Source organism: Fistularia commersonii, chromosome 10 (assembly GCF_037954325.1).
Source record: "Fistularia commersonii isolate RoL2024-O1a breed Wild chromosome 10, RoL_Fcom_v1.0, whole genome shotgun sequence".
Classification (NCBI taxonomy): Eukaryota; Metazoa; Chordata; class Actinopteri; order Syngnathiformes; family Fistulariidae; genus Fistularia; species Fistularia commersonii.
Window position 1 is genome coordinate 6,282,683 of NC_141293.1, and position 26,239 is coordinate 6,308,921.

At 47.2% G+C, this 26,239-nt stretch overlaps 2 protein-coding genes and 1 long non-coding RNA gene across 7 annotated transcripts; 2 read left to right on the plus strand and 1 right to left on the minus strand.

Moving 5' to 3' along the window:
• Nucleotides 1-1,104: 1,104 nt before the first annotated feature.
• Nucleotides 1,105-13,514, minus strand: paxip1 (PAX interacting (with transcription-activation domain) protein 1). 3 transcript variants are annotated; one of them, XM_086153414.1, is made up of 24 exons: nucleotides 13,315-13,514; nucleotides 12,311-12,445; nucleotides 11,751-11,794; nucleotides 11,585-11,648; nucleotides 9,783-9,893; nucleotides 9,400-9,475; nucleotides 8,754-9,272; nucleotides 8,173-8,288; nucleotides 7,788-8,096; nucleotides 7,160-7,688; nucleotides 5,850-5,944; nucleotides 5,653-5,748; nucleotides 5,441-5,578; nucleotides 5,163-5,284; nucleotides 4,507-4,691; nucleotides 4,392-4,435; nucleotides 3,570-3,637; nucleotides 3,384-3,486; nucleotides 3,068-3,236; nucleotides 2,891-2,991; nucleotides 1,916-2,050; nucleotides 1,557-1,632; nucleotides 1,426-1,486; nucleotides 1,105-1,258 (listed from the first exon to the last, which is right to left on the minus strand). In XM_086153414.1, exons 1-24 carry the CDS (start codon nucleotides 13,393-13,395, stop codon nucleotides 1,243-1,245), a joined length of 3,393 nt encoding a protein of 1,130 aa, XP_086009540.1. In that variant the 5' UTR covers nucleotides 13,396-13,514; the 3' UTR covers nucleotides 1,105-1,242. The 3 variants fall into 3 exon arrangements, 2 of the variants coding, with proteins under 2 accessions (XP_086009540.1, XP_086009539.1); XR_015106670.1 differs by having other exon boundaries at nucleotides 3,072-3,236; nucleotides 7,160-8,096; XM_086153413.1 differs by having other exon boundaries at nucleotides 7,160-8,096.
• Nucleotides 12,877-15,990, plus strand: LOC147230172 (uncharacterized). Of its 3 annotated transcripts, none has more exons than XR_015106671.1 (4): nucleotides 12,877-13,167; nucleotides 14,183-14,402; nucleotides 14,477-14,626; nucleotides 15,429-15,990. It is a non-coding gene; the product is annotated as an uncharacterized LOC147230172 (long non-coding RNA). The 3 variants fall into 3 exon arrangements; XR_015106672.1 differs by lacking the exon at nucleotides 12,877-13,167 and adding an exon at nucleotides 13,799-14,030; XR_015106673.1 differs by lacking the exon at nucleotides 12,877-13,167 and adding an exon at nucleotides 13,799-13,962.
• A 5,533-nt stretch (nucleotides 15,991-21,523) lies between these two features.
• en2b (engrailed homeobox 2b) lies at nucleotides 21,524-25,865 on the plus strand. The gene is made up of 4 exons (XM_086154399.1): nucleotides 21,524-21,535; nucleotides 22,247-22,369; nucleotides 22,711-23,092; nucleotides 25,326-25,865. Exons 1-4 carry the CDS (start codon nucleotides 21,524-21,526, stop codon nucleotides 25,646-25,648), a joined length of 840 nt encoding a protein of 279 aa, XP_086010525.1. The 3' UTR covers nucleotides 25,649-25,865.
• The last annotated feature ends 374 nt before the right edge of the window (nucleotides 25,866-26,239 follow it).

Consider the following 26,239-nt stretch of genomic DNA (forward strand, 5'->3'; position numbering starts at 1 on the left):
GGAGTGCAGAACATCTCCAGGATACCAAATTCATCAAGAAAACACTTGAATGGCACCTAAACTAGTCTCTCTAGGATTTTTGGAGAAAGGTCAGCGTAGGAGGACCAAGGTTTGCGAACATGAGATCAAGGCCAGGTTTCTTCAACAATGGTTTACCTCTGCATGTTCAAGGCCCACAGATAGTTCTTCATATTACAAATAGCCTTCTAACTGGCTGGTACCAGTTGTGACCTCTTTGAAGAATTAGGTGGGACGGCATCTGAGGTGGAGGCGGAGGGCTGAACATGGTCAATGGCTCCTAGAAAGGCCAGGGTTGCAGGCTGGAAGAAGTTAAAAACAGCTGAAGGTGGGACATAAGGATCATATGGCGGAGGGGAGATGAGGGACCCAGTGGAGCGCCTCACCAGGAGCACCCTGATACCGTCCCTCCAAGGCCTTGGACCAGGGTTCTTTGAAGGACAAAGACCACGAACGATGCATTAAATAAAACACAATGGACCACATTGGAGATGTTCTTTCTCCTTGATAGTGCTCTGGTGACCCCAGCAGTATTCTTCAGTCTCCAAAGACCTGCAGCCAATTCTTCTTCCTCCATCACACTGGCCTGATGGCGCCGTTTGTGTGATTACACTAGGGTTGGGGTTCTGGTCAGGGGGCTCCACTCTTTACTGTCAAGGATGGTTCTGATGGACCACTGAAACCAAGAGATGAGTTCCTGTTTATTGAAGAAACCAGGAGCTCTGGTTGGTGTTGCTCCAGCTCCTGAATAATTAGAAGGTGCTGCAGGTCTTGTTTGCACCCACCAGCAGACAATGTTCTCTTGTAAAGCCAAGAGAACTCCTTCCCCAACCCAATCGGTTTAACTCAAACTTGTACTTAAGTACAAAATGTACTTTTTGTACTTAAAATTCTTTTTTAAAACTTTATCCTCCATTTGTGGCTGAAACTAATTTAATAAAAAATAAATCTGGTAAATGATTTTGTCGACAAGTCGGCTTTCCTTGGCAGCAAGTGCGGATGACAACCAGGCCGTGGTTTTATTGAAGCTGTACATACTATAGTCCTCCAGCAGGGAGAGAGTTAAAGGCCAGACTCGAAAAGTAAAAGTGTCCATTTATTGATTTATTCATTTCTTTTCAAGGAGTAACAAAACTACAAAACCCAGTATCTACACAAATAAAAGCATACAAAAGTCAGTGGGCTGGACTCAGACTCCTCTTCATCACCTCCTCTTCCTCACCATCAGGTGAACTTATAGGTGTGACAGTCAAGGAACAACCTTCTATGTCAGTTGGCATTCCCCTGCCTTTGTGAGGGGGAGAAGCACACAGCTGATCCCTGCTAATTACCAGTAAGATTATCTAGCAGTTGATTGATTATCTATCACACTGGCCAGCAGTGTTTGCTGCTGCTCTGAAAGGATATGAGTCGTAGTCAAGCTTCTGGGTGAGAACACCCGTCAGGATGAACTCTGCATTGTGGACATCTGGAACACACACAAACTTGAAAAAAACATGTTTTAGAAGATAACAAGTGTGTATGTATGTGTGACTCACCAATATTCTTCAAGAAGTAGTCCCTGCACAGGTGCAGATCATTGTCACAAGAGATCAGGATGATCTCTGGAAGGTTCTATGGGCAAAGATGGAGGCTATGATCAGACTGGAGGTAAAGGAGGCTTCTGGGGTCATCAAGGTGTCTTGGTGATGGAATAACTTTGAGTAACATCATAACTCATAATACCACAGTGATAACACAGTAGCTTCTTAATGTAATACTGTAAATGCAGATTTAACAGTGCAGCAATAACTTAACTTAATAAGTGTGGTGCCCAACCCGTGATTCAATGTCCTACATTTCTCTGAAGTTCACAGCCCAAGAACAGTGAGCATGTGGGCATGCCTGTGGCCAGCACCTTGTTCTGCCTGTGCTCCATGATCTTCCTGTAGGATGGCTGCTTGGCCAGCAGCTTCCCCCCAGCATTCTCCAGGATGGACTTCATGGTGCCCAGGCTGGGGCAGATCCCAGGGGTGAGGTAGAAGTACTTACCCTGGGGGTAGACAGGGTAACACACATCACCACCATCACTGGCAGGAGGGCAAGTAGCAGTGGTAATCGTAGAAGTACAGTTACCAGGAGTGGTAGTTCTGGCAGTAGTTGCAGTAATAGCAGTAGTACAAGCAGTGGTAGCGGTTGTAGTAGTAGAAGTACATGTATCAGTATTAGAAGTACAGGAATCAGAAGCAGTAATAGTTTAGCAATAGCAGTGCTAGCCATAGTAGCAGAAGTACAGGTATCAACTGCAGTAGTACTGATAGCGGTAGCAGTGTTAGCGATACCTATAACAGCAGTAGTGGTATCAGTATTAGAGGTAGAAATGGTAGCAGAATTAGCAGTGGTAGCAGTGGTTTATAGCAGTACCAAAAGTAGTAGTGTTAGTAGTACCAGCAGTTCTGGTAGCAGTAGTAGTGGTAGCAGTGGCAGAAGTAGTAGTGTAAGTAGTACCAGTAGTGCTGGTAGCAGTAGTAGTTGTAGGGGTAGCAGTAGCAGCTGTGGTAGTAGTACTGGTAGTATTTTTTCAAAGTAGCCCATATCAAAGTTCACTGAAGAACAGTCAGCCTGAAACTGCAGGTACTACCAGGAGAACCCATTGAGGTGGAGAAGGTCTCCAGGTTCTCTGCCAGCTGAATGTTGATCTATGTTCTCATGTTGGTGTTCATGGAACACTAAAAAATTAAAAAGGTCCTGTCAACAAAGGCTGAAACCAGGTCTGCTCCTTCTGTGGTTAGCAATCAAACCCCTTCAGCTGACTGCGGATGCCGAAAGGCTTCACGTCAGCCAAAGCGACAAAGCCCCATGTGTCTGCCAATGGCCTGGGTGTAAAGGTCACCTTGAAGAGCGGTGCATTGTGGGCCCTCTTCAGCGACTCATCCAGGCTGAAGCCAAACAGAACCTCCGCCTCGGCGTCCCGCAGAACATAGCTCTGCTCCTCTGGAACAAACAGGAGAGCAGAGTCAGTCCCAGCATCGCCCAGAGGGGAATCTGCACCCAGGCCACACCCACCCACCCACAAACTTCTGGCTCCTCCAGCTCTCCTCCAGCCACTCCGGAGTGACGATGTGTTTGACCACAGACATGGCACTCAGGAACTTGACCGTGCGCGTCACCTTGCTGGCCACCAGGTGGGTGACCTTCTGGCTGCCCTCCGCCACCTCTCCACCCAGCGCATGCAGCCTCTGGAGGAGAGGGGGGGTGATAAGAACTTCAGGGTCCTAGGATCACACAATCTGGGCAGGTGCGTGCAGTTGAACAGCACAGGCAGGGCACCCCCCTCGATCTAATGAACCGCTGCTGTTGTCAGATTGACTCATGTGACCTCTTACCTTGGTGAAATGCTGGACCTGCGCCGGCTCGAACCCTGTGAACAAAACCCGGGGAGTGCACTCTAAGGGGAGCTTCTTGCTGGGCGACTGGATCTCCTCCAGCCTGCAAACACAAGGCAGTCATTATCATCTTCATCGTCACCATCTACTGCAACCTCTTCCTCCTAACTCTGCGTCCAGACTAACCTGGCCTTCTTATTGGCAGGCTGGTTGGTGGAGTCGCTCAGCTTCTGTTTCTGGAGCAACTGCAGATTCTGAGCAGCAGAGGAGAAACAGGTCAGTCCAGCTGCTGTAGTGGCAATAGTGGTAGAATCAGTCCACCAGGGGAGCAGTAGTAGTAGGGTCAGTCAACTGAGGGGAGCAGTAGCAACATGGGGGTCAGTCCAGTAGGGGACCAACAGTCACAGAAGTAGTAGTAGTGGGGAAAGTCCACTTGAGGAACCACAGCAGTAGTTACAGTAGCAGTAGTAGTACTACTAGTGGTATTAGTAGAGTCAATCCACTAGGGGAGCAGTAGCCACGGAAGTAGTAGTCATAGGGTCAGTCCACTTAAGAACCCATCGTATTAGTGATGGGGGGGGGGGGGTCAGTTGGAGTATTAGTTGCAGTAATAGTAGATTTAATCCACTGGGTAAGCAGTAGTTTCAGAAGGAGAGGAAAAACTAGTACTAGCATTAGGGTCAGTCCTCAGGGAGCAGTATTTGCATCAGTCATAGCAGTAGTCAGGTCAGTCCACTAGGGGAGCAGTAGTAGAAGTAGCACTGGGGCAGCCCACTGGGGGACCAGTAGTTGCAGTAGTGGTAGACGTAGGAAAAGAAGGATCAGTCCACTTGAGGGGGTCCAGGGGTCTCAGAGGGTTTGGTGAACGTTGATCAGTTCGGTTTTGATGGCAAGCAGGAGAACAAGGACACAGACGTCCCCTTTGCTGAATGATCTGGATCTGATTCTCTCCCCTAGAACCCGCCAGACCATAGGCTGGAGAACAAAAAAACTGAGGACCACACTCACCGCCAGAGCGTCAGGAGACACTTTGATGGGTGTTCTCCAGGCAGCTGTGGGGAAACAGAAGCCATAGTCAGCAAGGTTCGGGGGGCTAACGGGCTGGGCACTAGGTTGCACGTACCGAGCAGGTTCTGGACCAGCTGGGGGTTGGGAACCAGCGGCTCCGGGTAGCTGTAGGTGCAGTATCTGCTGTGCTGGATCTGCCGGAGAGCTTCAAAGTTCCCCAACAGGATGTCACACAGCCACTGGGCGTTGACGCAGGGGATTTTCCACTCCTTGGCTTTCTCGTACTTCTGCCCATTGGGCCTGTGGGGGGTGGCAACCACATCAGAACCTGACTCTCAGCAGAATACTAACTCCACCTGCAGGTAACTGCTGCACTCTGACACCTCCTACAGTCTAATCAACCAGGCAGTGGGATTAGACTACTCCTGGACTATCTGACTCTTCTCAGTAACCAGGTTTCTGGAACTTTAGGGATGGGCTCCTATCATATCATGTACCTGTTGATAAAATCGGCTGACTGATTATCAGCCAGTTCAGGGTCTGAAAACAGTAACATCAAGTACTGCGGTTACTGCAACATAAATACTCTGAATGATGTTTGGCCTAACTTTGGTCCTGAAGCATGTCCCCAGTTTATTTACTGATGATTCTCAGGACCTTCTGTGAGTAATTGCCCACATATCCTTCAAACTCAAGGTACTCAAAGTGACAGTTAAGAGTGAGTGGTCCTGCAGGAGAGGCAGAGTCACCTCCACCAGGACTCTGTCTTACTCTTTACAGATGAGGACGCTGTTGCTGCGGCACAGGTACCCCGTGTACCTGGCGCCAGCCAGATACGCCATCAGCTTGAGGTCGTCTCGGTCTGTATCCATGAAACCCGTCACTGATATGATCTGAGGGAAGAGGGAAAATGAACAACGACTGGTTAGCCTCCTCCAGTGAAGACAAGGGGAATACAGATCTGAAGGGAGCTGCAACCAGAAGACTCCTAATAGACGTGGAAAGGAAGGATGAGTACTTCCTGTCTGTGGAGCGGGTGTTGTACCTACGTGCTGAGAGCAAGGTTTGGCCCCGGGGGGAAAGGCAAAGGGCAGGTGCAGCATCCGATGGGGAGGGACCATCCTCTTCTTCTTCAGGATGGTGTTGAGCCAGTGGGCAGTCACACAGCGTTTCCCTTCTTTGAGGGCCTGGAAGAAAAAACACCAGACTTGTAGGAACAGGGCAGATGGGGAAGAAGTTGACATGACAGAGATACCCTTACCTGTACATACATACTGCTGACCTGACTCTCACACAGCAGGTGTGTGCAGCGGCTGGTCAGGGTGGGGTCCACAGCACCCCCACAGGCCTGAATGACCTGTCAAATTTAATACTGTTGCTTTGACTGCATCTTGTTGGTTATACATTCACAGCAGGCTTAGGTTTAAGATGGAAGATACAACATTTGAACCGTCTCACCCTTTTCCACGTAGCAAGGAGCTGCTTGTCAGCCATCTGCTCTGGGTAGTCAGCGATAGCAAACACGCAGCCCAAAAGGAAGCCGTCCACCGGAACTATTCCATGCAACACAAAAAGGTTCAATGACATTGTCCAGCAGCACTTTAGAGCATCTAAGTTCTATACAGGTTAGCTGGGGAAACAAGTTACAACAGATGGAGGACAGTACTCATGCCTCTTCTTCGTCACAGGTCCAGCTCAAATCTGCTTGGTCCTTTTTACATTTCCATCAGAAGTAGCACCCAGTACTCATTACTTCTTTGGTATTTGGTACCCTGTACCTCTTTAGTACATGGCACCCGGTGCTTCTTTAGTATATGGTACGCAGCACTTTTTTAATACTTGGCACCCTGTATGTCTTTGGTATGTGGTACTCAGTTATTCTTTGGTACGTTATACCAAGCACCTCTTCAGTATGTGGTATGTGGTCTTTCTTTAGCACCTGGTGCTCTTTACTTCTTTAGCGCAAGGTTCCCTGTACTTCCTTAGTACGTGGTACCGGAACTTCTTTAGTACCTGGTATCCACTACTTCATTGGTACATGGCACCCACTACTTCTTTGGTACATGGCACCCACTACTTCTTTTGTGCCTGGCGCCCTGTACCTCTTTCGTGCCTGGCGCCCTGAACCTCTTTCGTGCCTGGCGCCCTGAACCTCTTTCGTGCCTGGCGCCCTGAACCTCTTTAGTGCCTGGCGCCCTGAACCTCTTTCGTGCCTGGCGCCCTGAACCTCTTTCGTGCCTAGCGCCCTGAGCCTCTTTCGTGCCTGGCGCCCTGAGCCTCTTTCGTGCCTGGCGCCCTGAGCCTCTTTCGTGCCTGGCGCCCTGAGCCTCTTTCGTGCCTGGTGCCCTGTACCTCTTTCGTGCCTGGTGCAGTATACTTCTTTAGTGCCTGGTGCTGTGTACCTCTTTAGTGCCTGGTGCTGTGTACCTCTTTAGTGCCTATTCTGGTGAGGTTCCAAGCAAACCATGCCAATACTATAAACATGACATCTTTAAACTTTTGTGTTCTCATTCGCCAGAGAATGTGTTCACTGAGCAAAGCACTCAAAGCCAGTAATACATGTGCAGAAGAACCTTTTTAAGAGCTACATGTCAGCATGGTTGACAGAACCCAGAACCTCCTGCAGATCTGCCCTTCAAGTTTGCAGCAGCAACCAAAATCTGCTTCTTTGAGAAGGAACTGTGAAGAATTTGCAGTACATCAACTGTGTGAGTGTATCAGGTCATGGAGGTTCAGTGGAGACCAGAAACGCCCGCTATGGTACTCACTCTCTTGTCCCGGCTCGTGTCCAAACAACTGGGAGACCTGAGGAGGCTGCTGCTGCTGCAGCTGAGGCTGCAGGGCCTGCTGCTGCTGATGATGATGTTGTTGCTGCTGCATGGCCTGTTGGTTCTGATGCTGCAGAGCTTGCTGCTGCTGCTGCTGATTTTGCAGGTGTTGCTGCTGCAACTGCTGGATGTGCTGCTGCTGCTGCAAGAAATGTTGCTGCTGCTGCTGCTGCTGCTGCTGCTGCTGCAGGTGCTGTTGGTGTATCTGCTGCTGGTTCTGCTGCTGCTGCAACATCTGCATTCGCTGCTGCTGTTGGAACTGTTGGAGTTGCTGCTGCAAGGCCTGCTGCTGCTGCAGCTGCTGTAACCCAGACCGTAGGAGCTGCTGGGGCCGCAGCTGCTGCTGAGAGAAGGGATGCTGCTGCTGTTGTTGTTGTTGTTGTTGTTGTTGCTGTTGTTGCTGCTGCTGTTGTTGCTGCTGCTGTTGTTGCTGCTGCTGTTGTTGCTGCTGTTGCTGTTGTTGTTGCTGCTGAGAAAACAGCTGCTGTTGCTGCATCTGTTGCTGCTGCTGCAGGAACTGCTGCTGCTGCGGCGGTGGCAGCTGGGGGAAGCCCTGCTGCTGCACTACCTGCTGCTGCTGCTGTTGCGGGTGCTGCTGCTGTGGGTGCTGCTGGTGTTGCTGATGATGATGAAGCTGCATCATCTGGTGCTGCTGTTGCAGGTGCATGGGATGCTGCGGCAGCTGTTGGTGCTGCTGCTGCACCGTCTGGTGGGCCTGCTGCAGAAGGTGCTGCTGCTGCTGGGGTGTGAGCGGCTGCCCTCCTAGCTTGGTTTGGTTGAATAGGAGAGGATTGGTGCTGTTTGGGATATGGGCATGGCTCTGATTGGTCTGCTGCTCTAATGGCTTGGCTTGATTGGCCGTCAGGTTCTGGAGAATCTGCAAGAGGAGAAGTAAGAATAAGGACAAAGTGCCTGAAGCAGAACTGGAAGCAGACTCCGGGCAGGGAGCTCACATGAGCTACGTTGGGAGGTCGGACAGTGGGCTGCATGTCCGAGTTGTTGGTGATGTTGCGCAGAGTTCTAGCTGCCGGACTCCACCCGGGAACACCCTCTGGAACTGCCCCGCCACCTGGAATGCACCACATCAACACGGCGGGTCAGCGATAAACTTCCTACATGTGAATCCAAGACTCAGAGAGCGTGTGGGTTTCACAGGAAGTGATTCAGGGTGCCACAACCCACATATTCTTCCCTACAAATGAGTTCTGAGGAGACAGGGACATGTTCAGCACTTTCACTTTGGGCTTCAGACACAAACATTCAGAGCCAATGCCATCAGCAGAGGGGGGTAAGGAGGACATCACAGCCTGGTTTCAAGTGGCCCTCAGGTCAACCCTTGTTTGGTGGACGATATCCCAACTTCCATGGAGGTTCAAACTCAAGTCTGGTCATTAAACCTCCTCTTCATCTCATCTGAGCTCATGTTCAGGTGCTGCCTTGTTCAAGGTCATGAGGTGCTTTCAGTTCCACCAACGACTGAAGCTACATCTGTAGGTCAGCGACCAGATGGGTGGGGGCCGTATGTTGGACTGACCTTGCTGAGGGGTGTGACTAATGGTGGTGGCGGAGCGGGCCTCGGGAGGCCCAGCCCCAGTCCCTCCAGGAACTGGGGGAACAGTGGCGCACAGGTTGATCAGCCCACTGCCTGTCGGTGGTGCCTCCTTGTTGCAGGGTGGTACGGGTCGCCTCCTGGCCGTGCCTGTCTGGAAGGAGAGGGTTGGCGCAACCACCTCTGCCGGGGTCCAGTTCAGGTTGGTTCCCTCCTTCTCGTTGGACGAGTCGTCGTCAGAGTCGTCGAACATCCGCTCGCTGCGGCGCTCGGGTTTACGCGGTGAGGACGGAGATAGGGAGTTGAGTTTCTTGGGGCCAGGCCGCCTACGAGGGCTGGATTCCTCGCCAGACGATCCGCCACTGGATAGACGCGAGCGGCGGGGGCTGTAGCTTCCGTCGGAGCGGGAGCGCTGCTCATAGGACTCTGCCTCACTGTCGTCCTCCTCCGGCTCCACGTAGGTGAGGCGGGGGTGGTACAGCGCCTCCTCACTCCTGCTCTTGTCTTCAGAGAGGGAAACAAACAAGAATTCAGCCCCCCGTACCCAGACGAAGATGTGGACTGGGCGACGTCCTTGGGCGCCAGGACCGGAAGGACTACCAAGATGGAGTCTGAATGTTCTAGAGCTCACCTCTGACCGAGTCGGTGATCCAGTCCGGTGTGACAATCTTGATGCTGGGGTGCTTCAGGGCACACTCGAATTTGGCCTGGAGACAGAGCAGAACACCTGGGTATGACGCGCTGTGCACGTGGTACCCACTACTACATGGAGTACTACATTGATAATGCATGGAATACTACATGCAATACTCTTTAGAAGGTGTGGAAATAGTTTATAATCACCAACATTATTGAGTCTGCCTTTAAATGTTCTGTTGGGTCACAACATCTGAACGGGAAGTGTGATTGTTCCCAGACCACAAACACCTTCTCACTCATAGACTCTGATATCTCACACATGGAATCACAGCCTTCTCCATCAAGGAGCCGAATCCCACATCCCATCCTTCTTACCCCCTTGGGTTCCTTCACCACAAGGTGCGTGACCTTCTTGTTGAGGTTGAGCTGACACTCCCCGCCGTAAAAGGTGATGTAAGCCCACAAGGTATTGAGATCATCTGGAAGCTGCAACAGAGACAGAAACAAACCAGAGGAGAGTAAATAGACAGTGATGTGACACCTGACCTCCTCTGACCCCCTCTGATAACACGGAAGTGGAACCGCTCAGTTCCTCAGAGATTCACAGAGCAGACCTGCTCATGGACCAACAGACAGGAAGCTCATTGGTGACTTTTCAAGGTCACCTCCTGTGGGTTCTAACTGAATGGTGAATTCTGGCCCAGACTTTTCTCTACACCAGCAGTGTCAAACATATAGCCTGCGGAACGGAATCGTTTCAATCAGGTCCGCAGTATAATTTGAAAGTGAAAAAATGCATAAAAGACATGGATTTAATTTTTTTAATTAAATGTAATTCAAATATTATCCGCTAGGGGGTGCACTGTTTTGTTCAGAGTAGAGGACAAGCCGCATCACTGACACAGACCAAACAGCAGACGGTATCAATGCGCCATCTGCTGCTTGTTACGACGCTGTTTCTACACTGTTCTCTACCTCCCCGATCATTGGCCAAAATGTCGTTATCAAACCAGAGAAAAGTAGATAAAGAGTGTAGAATTTTCAAAGAAATATGGACTACATCCTATTTATTTACAGAGACATATGGGAAACCTCTGTGCTTGGTTTGTTTGCAACAAGTTTCGGTATTTAAGGAATATAATATTCAGCGCTACGATGAGACTCATCACAGCGAAAAATATGACAGCTTGCAAGGACAACTGAGAAGAAATAAGATCAACAAATTGCTGGCGAGTCTGAAGAAACAGCAGGCCACTTTCACCCATTGCTGAGAAGTCAGTGAAGCAGCGGTAAAAAACAGCTACCTAATTGCTAGCAAAAATGTGCAATTTAATGTCAATCAGCAGCCTCACAACAAAAGAGTATGGTGTTTTTCTACTGTTCATGCAAATCCATAAATTTTCAGTATGTATGTGTATGTTTCATGTATAAGGTTTACACATTTACAGGACAGGTGAATACTTCCTTCCTTACACATTTAATAGCACTCTCTTTAGTTTGTAAAGTGTAGGCAGAGATTCAATTTAGATTGGATATGCACATGTGTAAATGGTTTAAAAATCTCTTTCTTTATAAGTCTCATTTAACCCTCTCAGGCTCAAATTAAGTTGTAGTTGCAGGAAAAATCTGATATTTGGCTGTCGCAAATCTGCAACATCTGCCTGGAGAAGGTTAATCTCAAAGTGCATTACTGTATTTTTCAATACCAATTACTTGTTAAAGTTTTATGCCTTTGTACAATCAGTGGGATAAGTTGCAATGCATACATGTGAATGATAAAAGTAAATTGCATGTTTGTCTAAGGAAATATGAGGTGTTTCATGAAATGCTTTGTAAAAGGATTGTTCATTAAATTTCAAGATTTTCCTAATGTTCTTGTACTTCTTAACACCAAAACAGAGGAAAGACATGATATTTCGGTTATTTATAGCTGAGTAAGCGATAATTTTAAAGGTCCAGCCCACTTGACATCTACATAGGCCGTATGTGCCCCCCAATATGAAATGAGTTTGACACCCCTTATCTAAATACTGACAAGTCCTTGAGGTTCGAGATTTTCAGAGTCAACAGGGACTCAACGATTCCTACACCAGAACTCTGGACTGACACAGGTCTGGATAATGGAATAGAAAAGATTCATCTCACACGCACACGCAGACAAACACAAACACACTCACCCTTGGCAGGCACACTGTCACCCCAAAGAAGATCTGCCCTGATTCTGGGGAGAATCCAGTGACCCTGGCAAGTTGAAGGTCAAGGAGATACACAGCAGCAGTGAAACACCGTCAACATTGTCACACCACGAGAAGGCACTATGTTCTCTGGTCATTCAAAGGATACGGCAGCAGGTCCCCGCAGCGGACGGACAGAATCACCCAGGACGGCTGCAACACAAGAACATCACATTTGAAGGACCTGGACTGAGCTGTTTTTAGATTGGGACATGTCTCTGTGCTTCAGCCTAGAGGTCCTGACAATTACAAGGGACAAACCGTCAATCGACTCGTGACCTTTTCCCATCATTGTGATTCATTCAGATGACCTTAGTGGAGGAACATCTGTTGGGCTTGTGGGAAGAAGGATCCAGATGGATGGAGAGGACATCTGTGAACGACTTATTACTAAGCGTTCATCAGTGGACCAGGACGTGGGGATCCTTCATTCCTTCTGATGATGTGGAATTGAGCAGAAGGAATGAAGGAACCCTCCCCAGATGTCTCTCAGAACCAATGACACATTAAGTGGACACACCTCATTTTAGGTCCAGAAGGTTAGAAGGCCAATGACAAGAATTTGATGAAACATTTTCCTTTTTAAGTCCTCCAGACTGCGGTCTCTGGATGAGACCACAGACCAGAGAAGGCCCTCAGGGTAGGCTGGGGCTGTCAATATTGTCCTACCTTGACGACAGGCAAGTCAAACACCTCCCTGGACTCTCCGACCTCTGGGTTGTCCCCATCCTCGGCAATGATATGTGTGGCCAGAGCATTGTAGGACACCTCCTTGCCTTTACCTGCTTTCAAAAGCTGCACCACCTGGACACAAACAAAGATAACACCTCAGGCTCCACCTGCTTCAGCTCCATACCACAGAAAGTTAAGGACACTGGAGCAAAGTTGTCCTTCCTCATTATGGAGGCAACATCCGGTTAGAAGACACGAGATGATTCAATTCCAAATATCACAGTGTACATTAAGGGACACTGGTTCTGGAGGATCCACAGCACATCCCGTCACACCTCCCACGAGACAGAGGACTCTTATGTTTGCCTCTGGAGCCCGGTGTCAGCTGCAGCCAGGAGGTGGTGATCTGTGTCCGAACATCAACACGCTCAAGGAGAGGTGTGAGGGGGGAGCACTATTTGGCAGGAAGTACTGTAGGCTGTCACAGGTCTCCGCTGCCGCTGAGCGGATACATGCGCAGTAAAGGACGCCCAGTTGTCAATATGTTGACGGTCACAGGTTGACGCAAATGAGCCCGGTGCTGTTTTCTTCGGGGTGAAAACTATGAGACCACCCGTCCGCGTCGGAGGCGTGTGTCCGCGGAACCAGATCTAAGTCTGGATGCAGGAACTGTTTTAATGCGAACGCCCCGACGCACAGCCCGCAGGCTACAAGCTAGTAGCTAACATTTGAGAACTACCCAGCGCGAAAAGGCGTCAGCTAGCTGGCTTCAGCCCCGGGGATTCCGGCTACGTGACCGGCGCTCTCCCGACTCTGCGGGACAAGACACAAGCCGCGCCACGGTCGTCACTTAGGTTAGCTCTGGAGCCGACTCCGGGTTTCACTTAGCTTGGTTAGCCGGCTAGTTAGCTTATCCGTCACCGAGCCACTTAGAATGGACTGTGCAAGCGAACTAGCATGCTAACAACATAGCTGCAAGAAGCTAACGTCCACAGGCTCACCTCTGGGTCAATGTCCCCGACCACGTAGAATTTGACATCTTTAAAAAGTTCATCGGAAACCTTATTTTCCTCGTCAGACATGATTGCCCATTAAATTCGGACTTTTGTGTAATTAGAACACCGAAAAGCACAATGGTTTAAGAGTCAGCGCTGCCGCAGCGGTAGAGGAGCGCACAGTTAACCGGAGACACTCTAGCGCCAAATCGCTGAGCGCGCCTTGGACGAGAGCACTGGGAAACCAGGGGGTGTTCGAAATAAAATTTTGAAAGTCATGTCTCCTACCATTTAAGACTGAGGATCGACTGTAATATTTATAAATTTTAGGAAGAAATTTAAATCAATTTACTGCCACGTATTTGTTCGTTAGATTAAAGGCAGATAAATTGCAATGTAAATGTAGTCGTCCCCCCCCCGCGATAGTTAGGGCGATGTTTAAACCCCAAACATGGAGCCGAGATGGACACGATCGGAAACGGAGGTGGGACTTCCGGTCACCTGCTGCTCTTTGGGAGACAAACACCGACTACAGAAAGATTGCTTTTTAAAGTTACAGAAAGTTGATTTTGCTTTAAATAAAATTAAAACTCGTGACGTTTACATGGCTTATCATCGAATGTGCATTTTAAAGCAGTTTTAACTTGAAAGATGGTGAGAAATAAAAGAGGGAGTGGTTAGACATGTTCAAGTCCTCTTGAATGTCCGTTTTTAAGACCCTGGTAAATCTACTGTGACTGACAAGGCAAAGGCTTTGTGATGAATTAGAAGCAGAGTTTAGATTCTCGTCTGCTGTGAAGTCCTGTCAGGCTGCGGTTCTGACAGCTTCACTGAAGGACATGTCATTCTGATGTTCCCACTGCTCGTTTCCCAGCAGGTAATCATCTCCTCATTGAAGTGTTGAACCGGGCCGCTCATCATGAACTACCGGATCTGCCGCTGTAATTGGATCAGCTTCGTCCGCGAGAGACACCGGCCCCGCGACCTTGTAGATGCCACCCGTCATGGCCCCGCCAGACCGACCAAGAGGAGGCAACAGGAGGGGGGAAGAAGAGGCTACTGGAGGAAGAGGAGGCAACAGGAGAGAGAAGAAGGTAACGGTGCAGTAGGTCAAGGTTATTACCAGGTTACCTAATAGATCTCTTCATCTTCTGTTGTGATTCATTAGACTCACTGAGCAGTGGGCTGAAGAGCAACCAGGGTTTCAATGGAATGCAAAGAAACAGAAATAAAAAGTGGATTGACACCTACAAAGATGAAGAGATGGAGAAGACACATGCCATGGTTTTCTGTTTTGGGCCTTCAGGAGAGAAATCAGGTGAGGAAGGAGCACATGACAGGAGAGGACCTCTGTCTCAGAGAGGTCCCACAGGAAGTTATTAAAATGGGATTACAAAAGTCACACAGAATAAAGTTACCGTATTTTCCGCACTATAAGGTGCACCTAAAAGCCCTTAAACAGTGGGTTGTTGAACAGAGAGCAACAAGTAGAAGTGTCACCACTGTCACTATTTGAATGAAGGCAACAGCGTTAGTTAGCGACATGAACATCAATGAATTTAGAGGCAGTCCAGCTTGGTGCTTTTGTTTTATGAAAAGCTTTGAACTGTGACAAATTGAGTTGGAAATGCATTGTTTTCAACGAAGGTGGCGCAAATACCGGTAAGAGCTACCGTTACGTACAGTACCATATTGTGAATGCACTAACTCATTTTGGGAGTGAACAGAGTTGTCTGAATGTTGGTTTGTACTCTATTAATAAAGCTTGACTGACTTATCTGACTGTTTTATTGATATTCCCTTTAGTGCAGCTCCATTTAGTGGATGCATAACACAACCCCAGCCCCTACTGTAGCTTCTATTCTATGCGCCTTATAATGCGGTGCGCCTTATATATGAAAACATTTTAAAATGGGGCATTCATTGAAGGTGCGCCTTATAATCTGATACGCCTCATAGTGCGGAAAATACGGTACTTGAAAATAATGTCAAAATCTAAAATAAGAGTTGAACATTTTCTGGAGGAGGCCTCCTGGACACAGGGAGAGAGACAAGGCAAAACAACCTATGTAAAATAAGGCAGTGTCATCGGACTAATCATTGCCAACGGCCCTCGACAGATTGTCCCGAAGTTCATGAGAAACATCTACAGAGATGAACTGTGGCGAGTATCTAAACATCACGCCGTCTGCAAGCACCTCAACATCCGCTTTGCTGAAGACCTCACCAAGGAAGGCAGAGAGGCAAGGAAAGCGGTCTGGACGAAGGTGGAACAATCGGGGAAAGTAGGTCATAAAACTATGTTCCGAGGTCCCAAGGCTTTCATTAATCGGCAGAGAGTCACTCCATGATGCTTCCGCTTCTACAAACACACCCTTTAAACTATTTCATACTAAGGGTTCTGCTAAGTCAAGTTCTAATATTGGCACTTTTTTCAGTACACTGTAATCTGTTTAGCCCTTATTATTTGGTTAGTTTTTTGTTCTATGTCTCAGTTTAAAAATTATATATCTTTTGTGTCCATTAATGCAAGGGGCCTGAGGGATATAACAAAAAGAAAATGCCTTTTTTTGCTCTGTAAAGGGAAAAAAACTCATTTTATTTTTTATTAACAAATACTGGAAATTCAACTCTAATTTGCAGAAGAATGTTGAATATTGTCAAAAAATTAGATCTGTAATTAAAGCGATGAAGTCCTCTGAGGAACTTGCAAACAAACAATGGGAGTTCCTGAATTATAAAATGTGACAATACTCTATTTCCTTTAGTGAAAAACTTAAACAAGATCTTGACAAAAGAGAATTGGACATTATGATGCAACTTCATACCTATTGTAACAAACCTAGTTTCCATGAGGATGACAAACAAAAAATAATTCAATTACAATCAAGTTTGGATAACAGATATACTCATAGAGTATAGATGAAGCTATAATATCTTCTGAAATCCTTAAATTCCATAGCCACCTACAGTATATAGTTCTAAATTCTCAAAAAGTGATTGTGACTTCTTTCTAACAGATATTGATCAATATATCCCCAAAATAGACAACAACGACAAGAAAACCTGTGATAAGCATCTGACTATTGCTGAACTTGACACTGCTGAGGGTCGACTATCTACCAGCAAAGCTCCGGGTTCAGATGGTCTCACAGGTGACTTGTATAGACACTTCTGGGAGGATATAAGGGAACTTCTCTATCAGATTTTCTTGGAAATCTTTGAAACCTGTTTACTGAATGGAAGGTCAATTCACAATAATATAAGGCTTGTCATAGGAATCATTGAATATAGATCCCTCATAGAGGATAGTGGCTGCATATTCTTCTTGAACTTTTATAAAGTCTTTGATTCGGTCGAACATCCATTTATCTTAGCAACACTAGAACATTTTGGATTTGAATTAAAATTTAGGAGTGTGATCCGTGGGCTCTATGAGAATATTAATAGCTGTGTCAGCCTACCGCGCAGCACCACTCCAAGCTTCCATATTGATGTGGGAATCCCACAAGGTTGCCCGATCTCATCCTATTTATACTAGCTACCAAAAAGCCATTTATATTAAAAACTGTAACAATATCCAAAAGTTAGACATGTTGGGTAAAGAAATTATTATTAGCCAGTTGGCAGATGACACAACTTTATGTCTGAAAAATGAACATCCAGTCCCAATAAGCATTGAAAAAAATTAAAAATTCTCCAAGGCTTCAGAATTATCCTTCAACTTAAAGAAAGAAAGAAATTTGAAGAAAAGAAATGTGAACTTTTTGCGCTTCATGACTTGCCACTGAAAGAAATCTGCAGTGTTCCTATTAAATCAGAAATAAAATACTTGGGTACTTTCCTTTCAAAGGATCAAAAGTGAAATCAGTCCAGGAACATAGAATCTAAACTCAATGAAAGTAAAGCTAAATTGAATATATGGCTCCAAAGGGATTTGTCAATATTAGGCCGGATATATTTGACCAAAATGGAATGTTTATCTAGATGTATATACCCAATGTATTCCACTGCTATTCCAAATCAACTCATAAAATCTATTAACCAAATCAATTTGAATTTTAGCTCGAGGAACAGATCACATTATCTAAAAAAAATCACATATGGTGAAAGAAACAAGTGAAGGAGGGCTGAAAGAGATTGATTTGGACAGCCTCAATGGAACATCGAAGGTGAACTGGTTGAAATCCTGGATCAATCATCATCATTCTTTTTAGTATTGTATCCCTAACTACTTATTCAACAAAGTCAGTGGCTTAAGTCTTCTGCTTATCTCTGACTTTGATATCAACAAGATTCCTGTCAAATTTTCAAAGTTCCATAAACTAATATTACTGTACTGGAAAATGATATATGTACACAATTTCTCACCACACGGTACAATAATATGGAATAATATTGCTGCATTACAACAAATCTCTATTTTAAAAGGAATGGTTTGGGGGAAATATATGGTCAATGATTGAGTTGATGGATGCCAGTGGTAGTCTTTTAGATTATGAACAATTCTGTACCAAACACAGCTTTAACCCTCCCTTTTAGAGTTCATGAAGTTACGTAACGCTCTACCTCGACATATTTGTATTCCTGACCAAAAATATAATCACACACCAAACCATACAACCACAATTACCCCGACTATCACTCCAGGGAATCTCAATTCTGGACAGAAAATGCAGCAACTCCTTTATTAGAAAATATTTTATAGGAAACTAATTTCCTGGACGTCAAAATAAATAAATAAATAAATAAATAAATTTGATAGGGAATCGATTGCCACGCTGCAAACATTGTATCTGACTCTACCCATAACCCCCCAAGGCAAAAGAGACCCACTTCAAAATTATGAATGACATCTACCCATCTAAAGAGTCACTGAGGTTACGCTTTAATATTAAAGATGATATTTGTACATTTTGTGAAGACAACATTAGAACCATAGACCATATATTTTTCTCATGCAAAAAAGTACAAGGCTTGGATTAAAGAAAAATTTCCATCATCACCAATTTCTTTCTCAAGAGATGATATAACATTTGGTTTACTTTTAGCAACAAAAGAGATGAACTCTGTGTCAATGTTATTTTAGGCCTGCCCAAGTTCTTCATACACAAAACAGAATGCAAAAATATTCCCCCAATTTTACATCCTTTATAAACGATTTTAAATAATATAAAAATCCTTAAAACTTATGAAAAAATCCAAAGACCAAAAAATATAGAGTTTTATGGCTGATATTCCTTTATAACCACCAAGTTAAATACATAATATATCCCCCCTGCCATTTATTTATTTGTTTTTGTTTATTTTTATTTATTTTCTTTTTCTTCTTGAATTAAACATTTCTCACAAACCTTTAATCCTGTTAACTCATACAGGTGAGTGATTGCATACAAAACGAATGTCCTTATGCTTCCTCATCCCCTTCCTCTTCCTCATCACTGACATTTGATTCTACTTTGCCATGTTTGTTTGTACCAGCGGTGGGCCGTCAGGGCCTGCAAGGCCTTCTCTAATGGCCTAAAAAAATATCTGAATCACAAACGTTAATTATATTTTGTCCATGAATACTTAGTAGATTATTCCAAATGGTCTGTTCACTTCCTTTCATCGCTTCTCTCCTGGTTGTCCTGCTTCCAGACATACATTTTCATATTAACCAATCACATTTCAGTCATAATCTGTTGCCAGGCAGGGTCAAAGTCAAAGGAATCTGCCTGTGTGTGTGGGGGGGGCTGCACAATCAGTTCTGCAAGCCATTTACGCAAATAATGTGTTGATGACGCTGTTGCTTCAACCAATCAGATTTTGAGTTGGCAACATCAAAGCCCTCTAGCAGGCTACAGCAACGTCAGCGTATTCACACCCTCTCATTGCATGGTCAGAGAGTGGACAAGTGTATTAGTGAGGAGAAGCGTACTAGCCAGTTGCAAACAGAAATATAGTTGTGCTTGTTTAGGTATTGTCAACCCACAATGGCTGCAGGAGGAGAAGAAACGGATTTAGTTGCTCATATATTGTTAAAGCCGTTTTCTAAATGGAGTTTTGAAGAAAAGCTGGACATAGTAAAGAAAGATCAGGCAACTCCTAAGCTAGCTGACCTGTCACAACCAAGAAAAGGATTTGTCCAACATTTTCAAGCCACGGACTCTGACTGGTACCCCTGGCTTACGGGCTCCGAGGTACACCTCAAATTGTATTGCTGGGAGTGCTTGGAGCTGAAGCTCACGGATAATCTGTACAACAGAATAAGTGAGCTCTTTTTGAAGAAAGAAAGGGGGATGGATTTTGTCTACAAATGATCAGAATTTTGGTGAGTAAAATGCTGCTATTTTCCTTAATAATTCTGAAAGTTTATAAGGTTATTATTGGTGTTTGTTATGTGCCCCAGCTGTTTGCTATAAAGGCATTTATTGTACGTTTTTGTGGCTCCCGCCACTTTGTCTCGGTGTGTTCAGATTTCATTCAGGGAAAAACGTCATAATGGTCAGGAACTGATCAACCAAGAATTGTTTATTCAAAGTCAGGAAATACACTTACGAGATATCCAGGGCCAGAGATATCTCGGGCCACAATGAATGTCACCCCGAGATGATCGTTCACCCTCTCTGCTCACCCGCTGAGACTCGCCCAGCGGATGTGCAGGTGAGGAGGTTCTGGACTTGAGCCAAGGAGACGCGGTCATTTAATACCATTGCCTCAACGGTCGGGAATTTGTCCCAATAAGGACTTGTTTTACACACTTTTGGAATTTGGGCACTTGGGCTGCTGGGCCGCGCCCCGGACACAGCCGCGGGGTGCGAGATCGATTAAGCGCAGGGGGTGTCAGTGGAAGAGTCCACAGTTGGGCATCTCTTTGTCGTCACGTGATGCGCTCCCGCGGGCGAATTTTTCGCACTACACGAGTTATCTATCTGCGATGCACCCCTCTTTATACTGCATTTCTGCATAATGAAATGTTTTTTTCATAGCCATAAACTATTTATTGGGGGGTGGATTGATTCGGAGCACCACTGAAGGCCTAGGTGTAAAATGCACGGCCCGCCACTGGTTTGTACATATGTATATCTGTTCATACTGTTTGTGTTCAATAAAAATTTGGAAAAATAAATACATAAACAAACAAACAAACAAACAAATAAGTAAGGCAGAGTCACTGAAGAATTTCAGAATAAAAGTCCTCCTGTAGAAGGACCATCATCTGGACTCGCCTGTCCTCCATCTGTCCTCCACCCATCCTCCATCCGTCCTCCACCCATCCTCCAACCGTCCTCTACCTGTTCTCCACCTGTCACCCTATCCAATCAGACCCACTGCTCCTTTCAGGCTACACACTACTTCGCTTTGGGTTTGAAAGGCCCCCCACAAACCTCCCGAGGAGGGGAAGGACGGCAAGGCCTTCGGAGGTGGACACAGCAATGCTCATCTGTCACCAGCAGGAGGCGTTGTGCGTCCATGCAGGCTGGAGGAGGCTGGATTGTAGCTGCTCCTCCAGTCTCCTTATCACTGCCCAGTGATCAGGAAAGAAAGGCGAGATGGTAGCAGGATAAGAAGAAGGAGGTGAAGAGATGGAAGGAGAAGAAAAAGATGGTGAAGGAGAAAAAGAAGGCGGAGAAGAAAAAGGAGGAGGAGGACAAGGGACCAGGGTGGGAGGAGGAGGTGGAGTTCTTCTGCTTAGTCCGGGTTCCTCTCACAGAGGTTCAGACCTATGTGGCAACAGGGTTAAAGGTCATAAAGTTGCCTGGCAACCGGTAGTTACAGTACCACTCAGTACTCAATGGTACTGCTGGTAGGAATAATCGGGTAGAGTACTGCATTACTTTTCCAGAGAACCCAAACCGGCAGTACCAGGACCCAGTAGGATAAAGAGGCGGAGTCTCGAGAGTGACGTCCTCGCAGAGGAGGCTCATTGGTTGATGGAGGAGAGAGTTTGACAAGAACTATAAAGTCTACCCCCATTTCAAAAAATGGGGGTAGACTTTATACCCCCACGGGGACTATTTGGGTAGACTTTATAGTTCTGTCTGTGTGTGCATGTGTGTATGTGTGTATGTCTGTGTCTCTATGAGTGTGTATGTGTGTCAGATAGTACCAGATCAGTTGTCGATAGTCCCATGAGGGAAGGTCTTCTCCAGCCGTTGCTACAGGCCAGCTGCTTTCCACACCCATTGCGCACACGTATGTGCACAGAAGAACCAAAGCATGCACATACAGGATGCAGGTGCAGGTGAGTGCACTATACAGGCCCAGTGTGTATGTGTGTGTGTGTCTGCATGAACGTATGTGCGTGCGTCTGAACGTGCCTGTGTATGTGTGTGTGAGCCAGGGGACTGGCGCCCCCTAGAGGATCCAAAAATAATCACACCGAGGTTAGACCTGCAGATAAAGAAACACCAGTAAACCAGAGGATGATGAGACTGATCCTGGAGGGAGAGGAGGAGGAAGAGGGCGAGGAGAAAGGAGAGCAAGGAGAAGGAGGATGAGAAAAATGATGAGGAGGGGGAAGAGGAGGAGGAAGAGGAGGGAAGAAGGAAGAGGAGGAGGAAGAGGAGGAGAAAAAAAGGATGAGGAGGAGAAGGGAGGGGAGGAGGAAAAGGAAGAGGAGCAGGAGGGGGAGGAGGCGAAGAAAAGGGATGAGGATGAGGAGGAAAAGGTGGAAAAGGAGGAGGAGGAGGAGGTTGAATTGTAAGTTGAAACGGAAAGGAAGGGGGAATAAGTTTCTTCATGACCAGCAAATACAGTTTTAATCAATGAACATGGATGAATTAATGGATACAAATGAAAGATGGAATCATTAATGTCTAAACAGGCCCAATCTTCGTTCAACCAGCAAACCAAACAATCACCCAATTGACCAATCGACCGACGCATCAATCAGTCAGTTTCCTAAGAGAACAAAGCTCCCAAGGATGGAGAATGTTCTTTTGGCCGTCCGCAGGTCCCTGAACGCATCACGCGCATGGACCGGAGGGGCCGCGGCCTCCGGGAATTCCGGGAGGGATGGGTCACGTGTCCCCGACCCCGGATGCCCATTGGCCGCGGGCACGTGTCCACGGAGCCCGTAACGCACCGTCCCCGCCGCGACAGTCAGCCAATCGGCGCGCGGAACCGGGACCCGGACGGGGACTATTTGAGCGGCTCCGGGTCCGGGGCAGCAGATGCACCGAGCGGGACCAGAGGAAAACCGGTGCGGGCACGGCGACGAACGCGAGCGAGCGAGTGGATTCACAGAGGCCGTGCGCGTCGGGCGGCTGATGGCGGCGGGCGCGTGCACAAGCGGCGGCGCGTCAACCGGAAGCCGAGAATGAGAAGTCTTTGTCAGGAAGAGGCGCCTTTTCCGAGCCGACGCCGAACCTGCCCCGGACCCCCGGAGCCCCCCCGCCCCCCCGCCCGGACCTGTAGCCCCCCGCCATGGACGGCAACCCCGGCCCGGAGCCGGAGCCGGAGCCGGACCTGGTCCCATCCGCCCGGCTCGGGCGGCCACCGCCGCCCCCGCCCGGGCTCCAGCAGCCGAACCGGGTCAGCAACTTCCTGATCGAGGACATCCTGCGGCCCGACTTCGGCCGTCACGGAAAGGTGCGGGAAGGGGCCGGGCCTCGCTGGGGCCCCGTGCCACAACCGGAGGACCCGGACCAAGACCCGGAGCCGGAGCCCCGGAGGACCGCCCTCGGCGGCGGCCGGGAGGCCGAGCAGGTCGGAGCCGAGGCCGCGGCCCCCTCCGGGGAACGCATGCTGTGGCCCGCATGGGTCTACTGTACCCGGTACTCAGACCGGCCCTCCGCAGGTGGGTGCACCGGAACCGGTACCGACCGGGGGGGGGTGGGGGGGTGGGGGGGATAGAGGACAAGGAGAGAACGAAAAAGAAATGAAAAAAAGAAAAGAGGAAAAGGAAAAAGTTCCGTTTGTCCGAATCGAAAACTCAAAACTGGGTTCACAGACAAACTGTTCGGAACAAATTCATGCATTATAACATTTATTATTAATTAAAAATTGTCAAACATATAAAAATATCACCCCTCGCGCAACGAACCCATCACTCACAACAATCGATCAACTAATAATCGAACGAATAGAAACCGAACACGCAAATTTAATTACAAAACAGTTATTAATCTCCGCGCGCATACACATAAACACAGATACTTCACTTCACAAGTCCAGAGAGAGTTGAGTCCCCCCCCACCCCGGTCCGGCCCGTCTAAACCGATCGGTTCGGTCGCACCGCGAACGGAAAAGGCGGAAAAGTGCGGCGAACCTCGGAGCCGCTCTTTGTCCCGGACGGCTCTTTGTTAATGTTGCATTAGCATATTTTTAACAATGGGAGGGGGTCCGGGGGGGGGGAGGTCCGGGGGACCGGGGATGACCAACTGGTTCTGAACCAGATCGAAAGCGAAACCGGGGAACTTTTTTCAGTTTCTTAAATCTTCGAATTCGTTGACGATTTTTTCAGGACGCCCCCCCCCACACACACACCTCCAACGTGCTTTTGGATTAAAAAGTAAAATCTTTCGCCTGTTTCCGGCCCGGTTCAGATCCCGCGGTGTGTGTGTGTGTGAGAGAGAGAGAGAGTGTGGAGGGGGAGCGCACGCACTTGGACTTTTCTTTTGTCGCCTTTTGGCCGAGAAACGCGCGGAAACCGCTGGTGCGGCCGGGGCGGCGGGGGCCCCCCAGAAATGTAGTTTTTAAATATTCTGGCAAGTGTGTGTGTGTGTGTGAGTGTGTGTGTGTGTGTGTGTGTGTGTGTGTGTGTGTGTGTGTGTGTGGCTGCAGCCTCGGGCCGTTTTTTAACGACAAATATCAGTGAATTGTTCGATACCCGTGCGCGCGTTTCTGATGTGCGTCTTTGTGCGTTCATTTCGCTGGTATTTCCCTGTGTCTACCGGCGCTAGCCTCTTCTTTTTAGGGGAAATTACTTTTTAAAAAGTAATTGCCATGGTAACAGGGAGGGACCCCCCCCCAATGGTGTGCGTGTGCGCGCACGCGTGTGTTTAGGGGTGGGGGAGTTACACGAAAGTATTCGAGATCGAAGTTTGAAGTTTGAAGATCGGAGTTAAAACCAGGAGGAGAAAATCGGAGGAGAAGGATGACTGACCCCCTGGCGGTGCAAAGGCCGGTTCAACCGGTAGACGTGACGTCAAAACCGGACGCCGTTGTGGTCTTTCATCCCGAAAGGAATGCGCCAGTGCATTATGGGAGGAACAACCCGTTGCCACCGTTATCCTCTTAACTCCGACTAGGGTCCCAGTGACTGTGATCTATCACCGTCCCACCCTTCATCCATTGTCTGCAATCCGGGGCGGGACACTATCCACATTATTATTATTATTATTATTATTATTATTATTATTATTATTATTATTAATAATAATAATAACAATAATAATAATAATGATAATAATAATGTATCCATGGTATATGAGAGTAGTAATATATTCATTCTTATCATTTCAATAATAGCAATTGTCATTGTTCATTTTATTGTCACTGCTCTTTATTGTCACTGCTCTAATTATTACTATAAGTATTGTATCATCTTTATTATTAGTAGTGTTATTATAGCAATTCCATTATAAATCTTGTCACTGCTATTCTTTTTATTATTACTGTAATTATTGTGATGATTATTATCTTCCGTCATTTCCGTCATTTTCTTCCACAGCTATATTCTTTTTCCTCTAATTATTATTACTGCTGTTATATTATCAATGGTAGTATAAAAACAATTACAGTAGTAATAATAATAAGTACTTTTATTATTATTAGTAGAAAAAGTAGTATTATTACAACAACAACAATAATAACAATAATAGTTTTTATTATAGTAATTAATAGTTATTATTGTTCCGATTATCGTAATTATTAATATGATTATAATGATAATTATTATTATGACCATCATACTATTGTCGTCGTTGGTATTCGATTACCGTTGTGTCCCCCAGTCATTGTGTTCATTGTGTGCACGAGTTCTCCTGTTCTCGTGCGTTAACCGTTGCCCCCCTCCAACGGTCCCTCAGGCCCCCGGTCCCGCAGGCCGAAGCCGGCCCGGCCGCCCAGCAGAGAGGAAAAGCGGCCGCGGACGGCGTTCACGGCGGAGCAGCTGTCTCGGCTGAAAACGGAGTTCGCGGCGAACCGGTACCTGACGGAGCAACGGCGACGGCGGCTGGCGGCCGAACTGGACCTGAACGAGGCCCAGATCAAGATCTGGTTCCAGAACAAGAGGGCCAAGATCAAAAAGGCGGCCGGCGGTACCAACGCTCTGGCACGGCACCTGCGGGCGCAGGGCCTCTACAACCACTCCGCGGCCCGCGGGGGCCACGCCGCCTCCGACAGCGACTAGGCCACGGTGGTGTGCGCGGCGTACACATGGTGCACGCGCGGCGCAACCGCGCGATAAACAAAAGACAGGGTCGGAAAGCAGCAGCAGTCGGTCCTGCACAGAGCAGGAAGGCCATCCTTGTCACTGCAGGGCGTGTGAGTGTGCGTGTCCTTCACAGGGCTGCCTTAGCGTCACCGGGACGGGTTTCCGGTCACCGGAGGTCACGTGGGGTACGACGGCGGGACGTCCGAGCCGTTCTCGGTGACAACGTCTTAATAACAGATATTTGGGAAAAAGTCCCTGACGTTTTTTACGGAGTCGATAATAAAAAAAAAAACAAAGCGAGACACTATTCCATCAATATGTTGTTATTGTTATGTACCATCTACGTGCAGTAGAATAATAATACTATTTATAATCAGACATGCTTTTCTAATTATTGTTTAGCATAAGACGGAATAACGTTCATTTTTTGGCTTAAACTGATATTTTGTTTTTACCGTAAAGAATTCGGCATTCGTTCTTCTGGGCCTTGAAATAAAAAAAATAATTCAAAGGAATTTCAGTAGCAAAATGAAAATGATAAAATAAAAGACGAAAATTAAAGAACAA

Bases quoted from the DNA above. Each gene is read 5' to 3' on its own strand.
- paxip1 (XM_086153413.1), bottom strand. From the start codon at position 13,395: ATGTCTGACGAGGAAAATAAGGTTTCCGATGAACTTTTTAAAGATGTC. The intron at 4,692-5,162 runs GTAAGACAGAGT...CACCCCCCACAG, and splicing joins AGCGTCCTCATCTGTAAAGA to GCCCAATGGGCAGAAGTACG. The intron at 1,633-1,915 runs GTGCTGGCCACA...CTTTGCCCATAG, and splicing joins TGGAGCACAGGCAGAACAAG to AACCTTCCAGAGATCATCCT.
- en2b (XM_086154399.1), top strand. The intron at 22,370-22,710 runs GTAACGCACCGT...CCGGACCTGTAG, and splicing joins GGCACGTGTCCACGGAGCCC to CCCCCCGCCATGGACGGCAA. The intron at 23,093-25,325 runs GTGGGTGCACCG...ACGGTCCCTCAG, and splicing joins CTCAGACCGGCCCTCCGCAG to GCCCCCGGTCCCGCAGGCCG.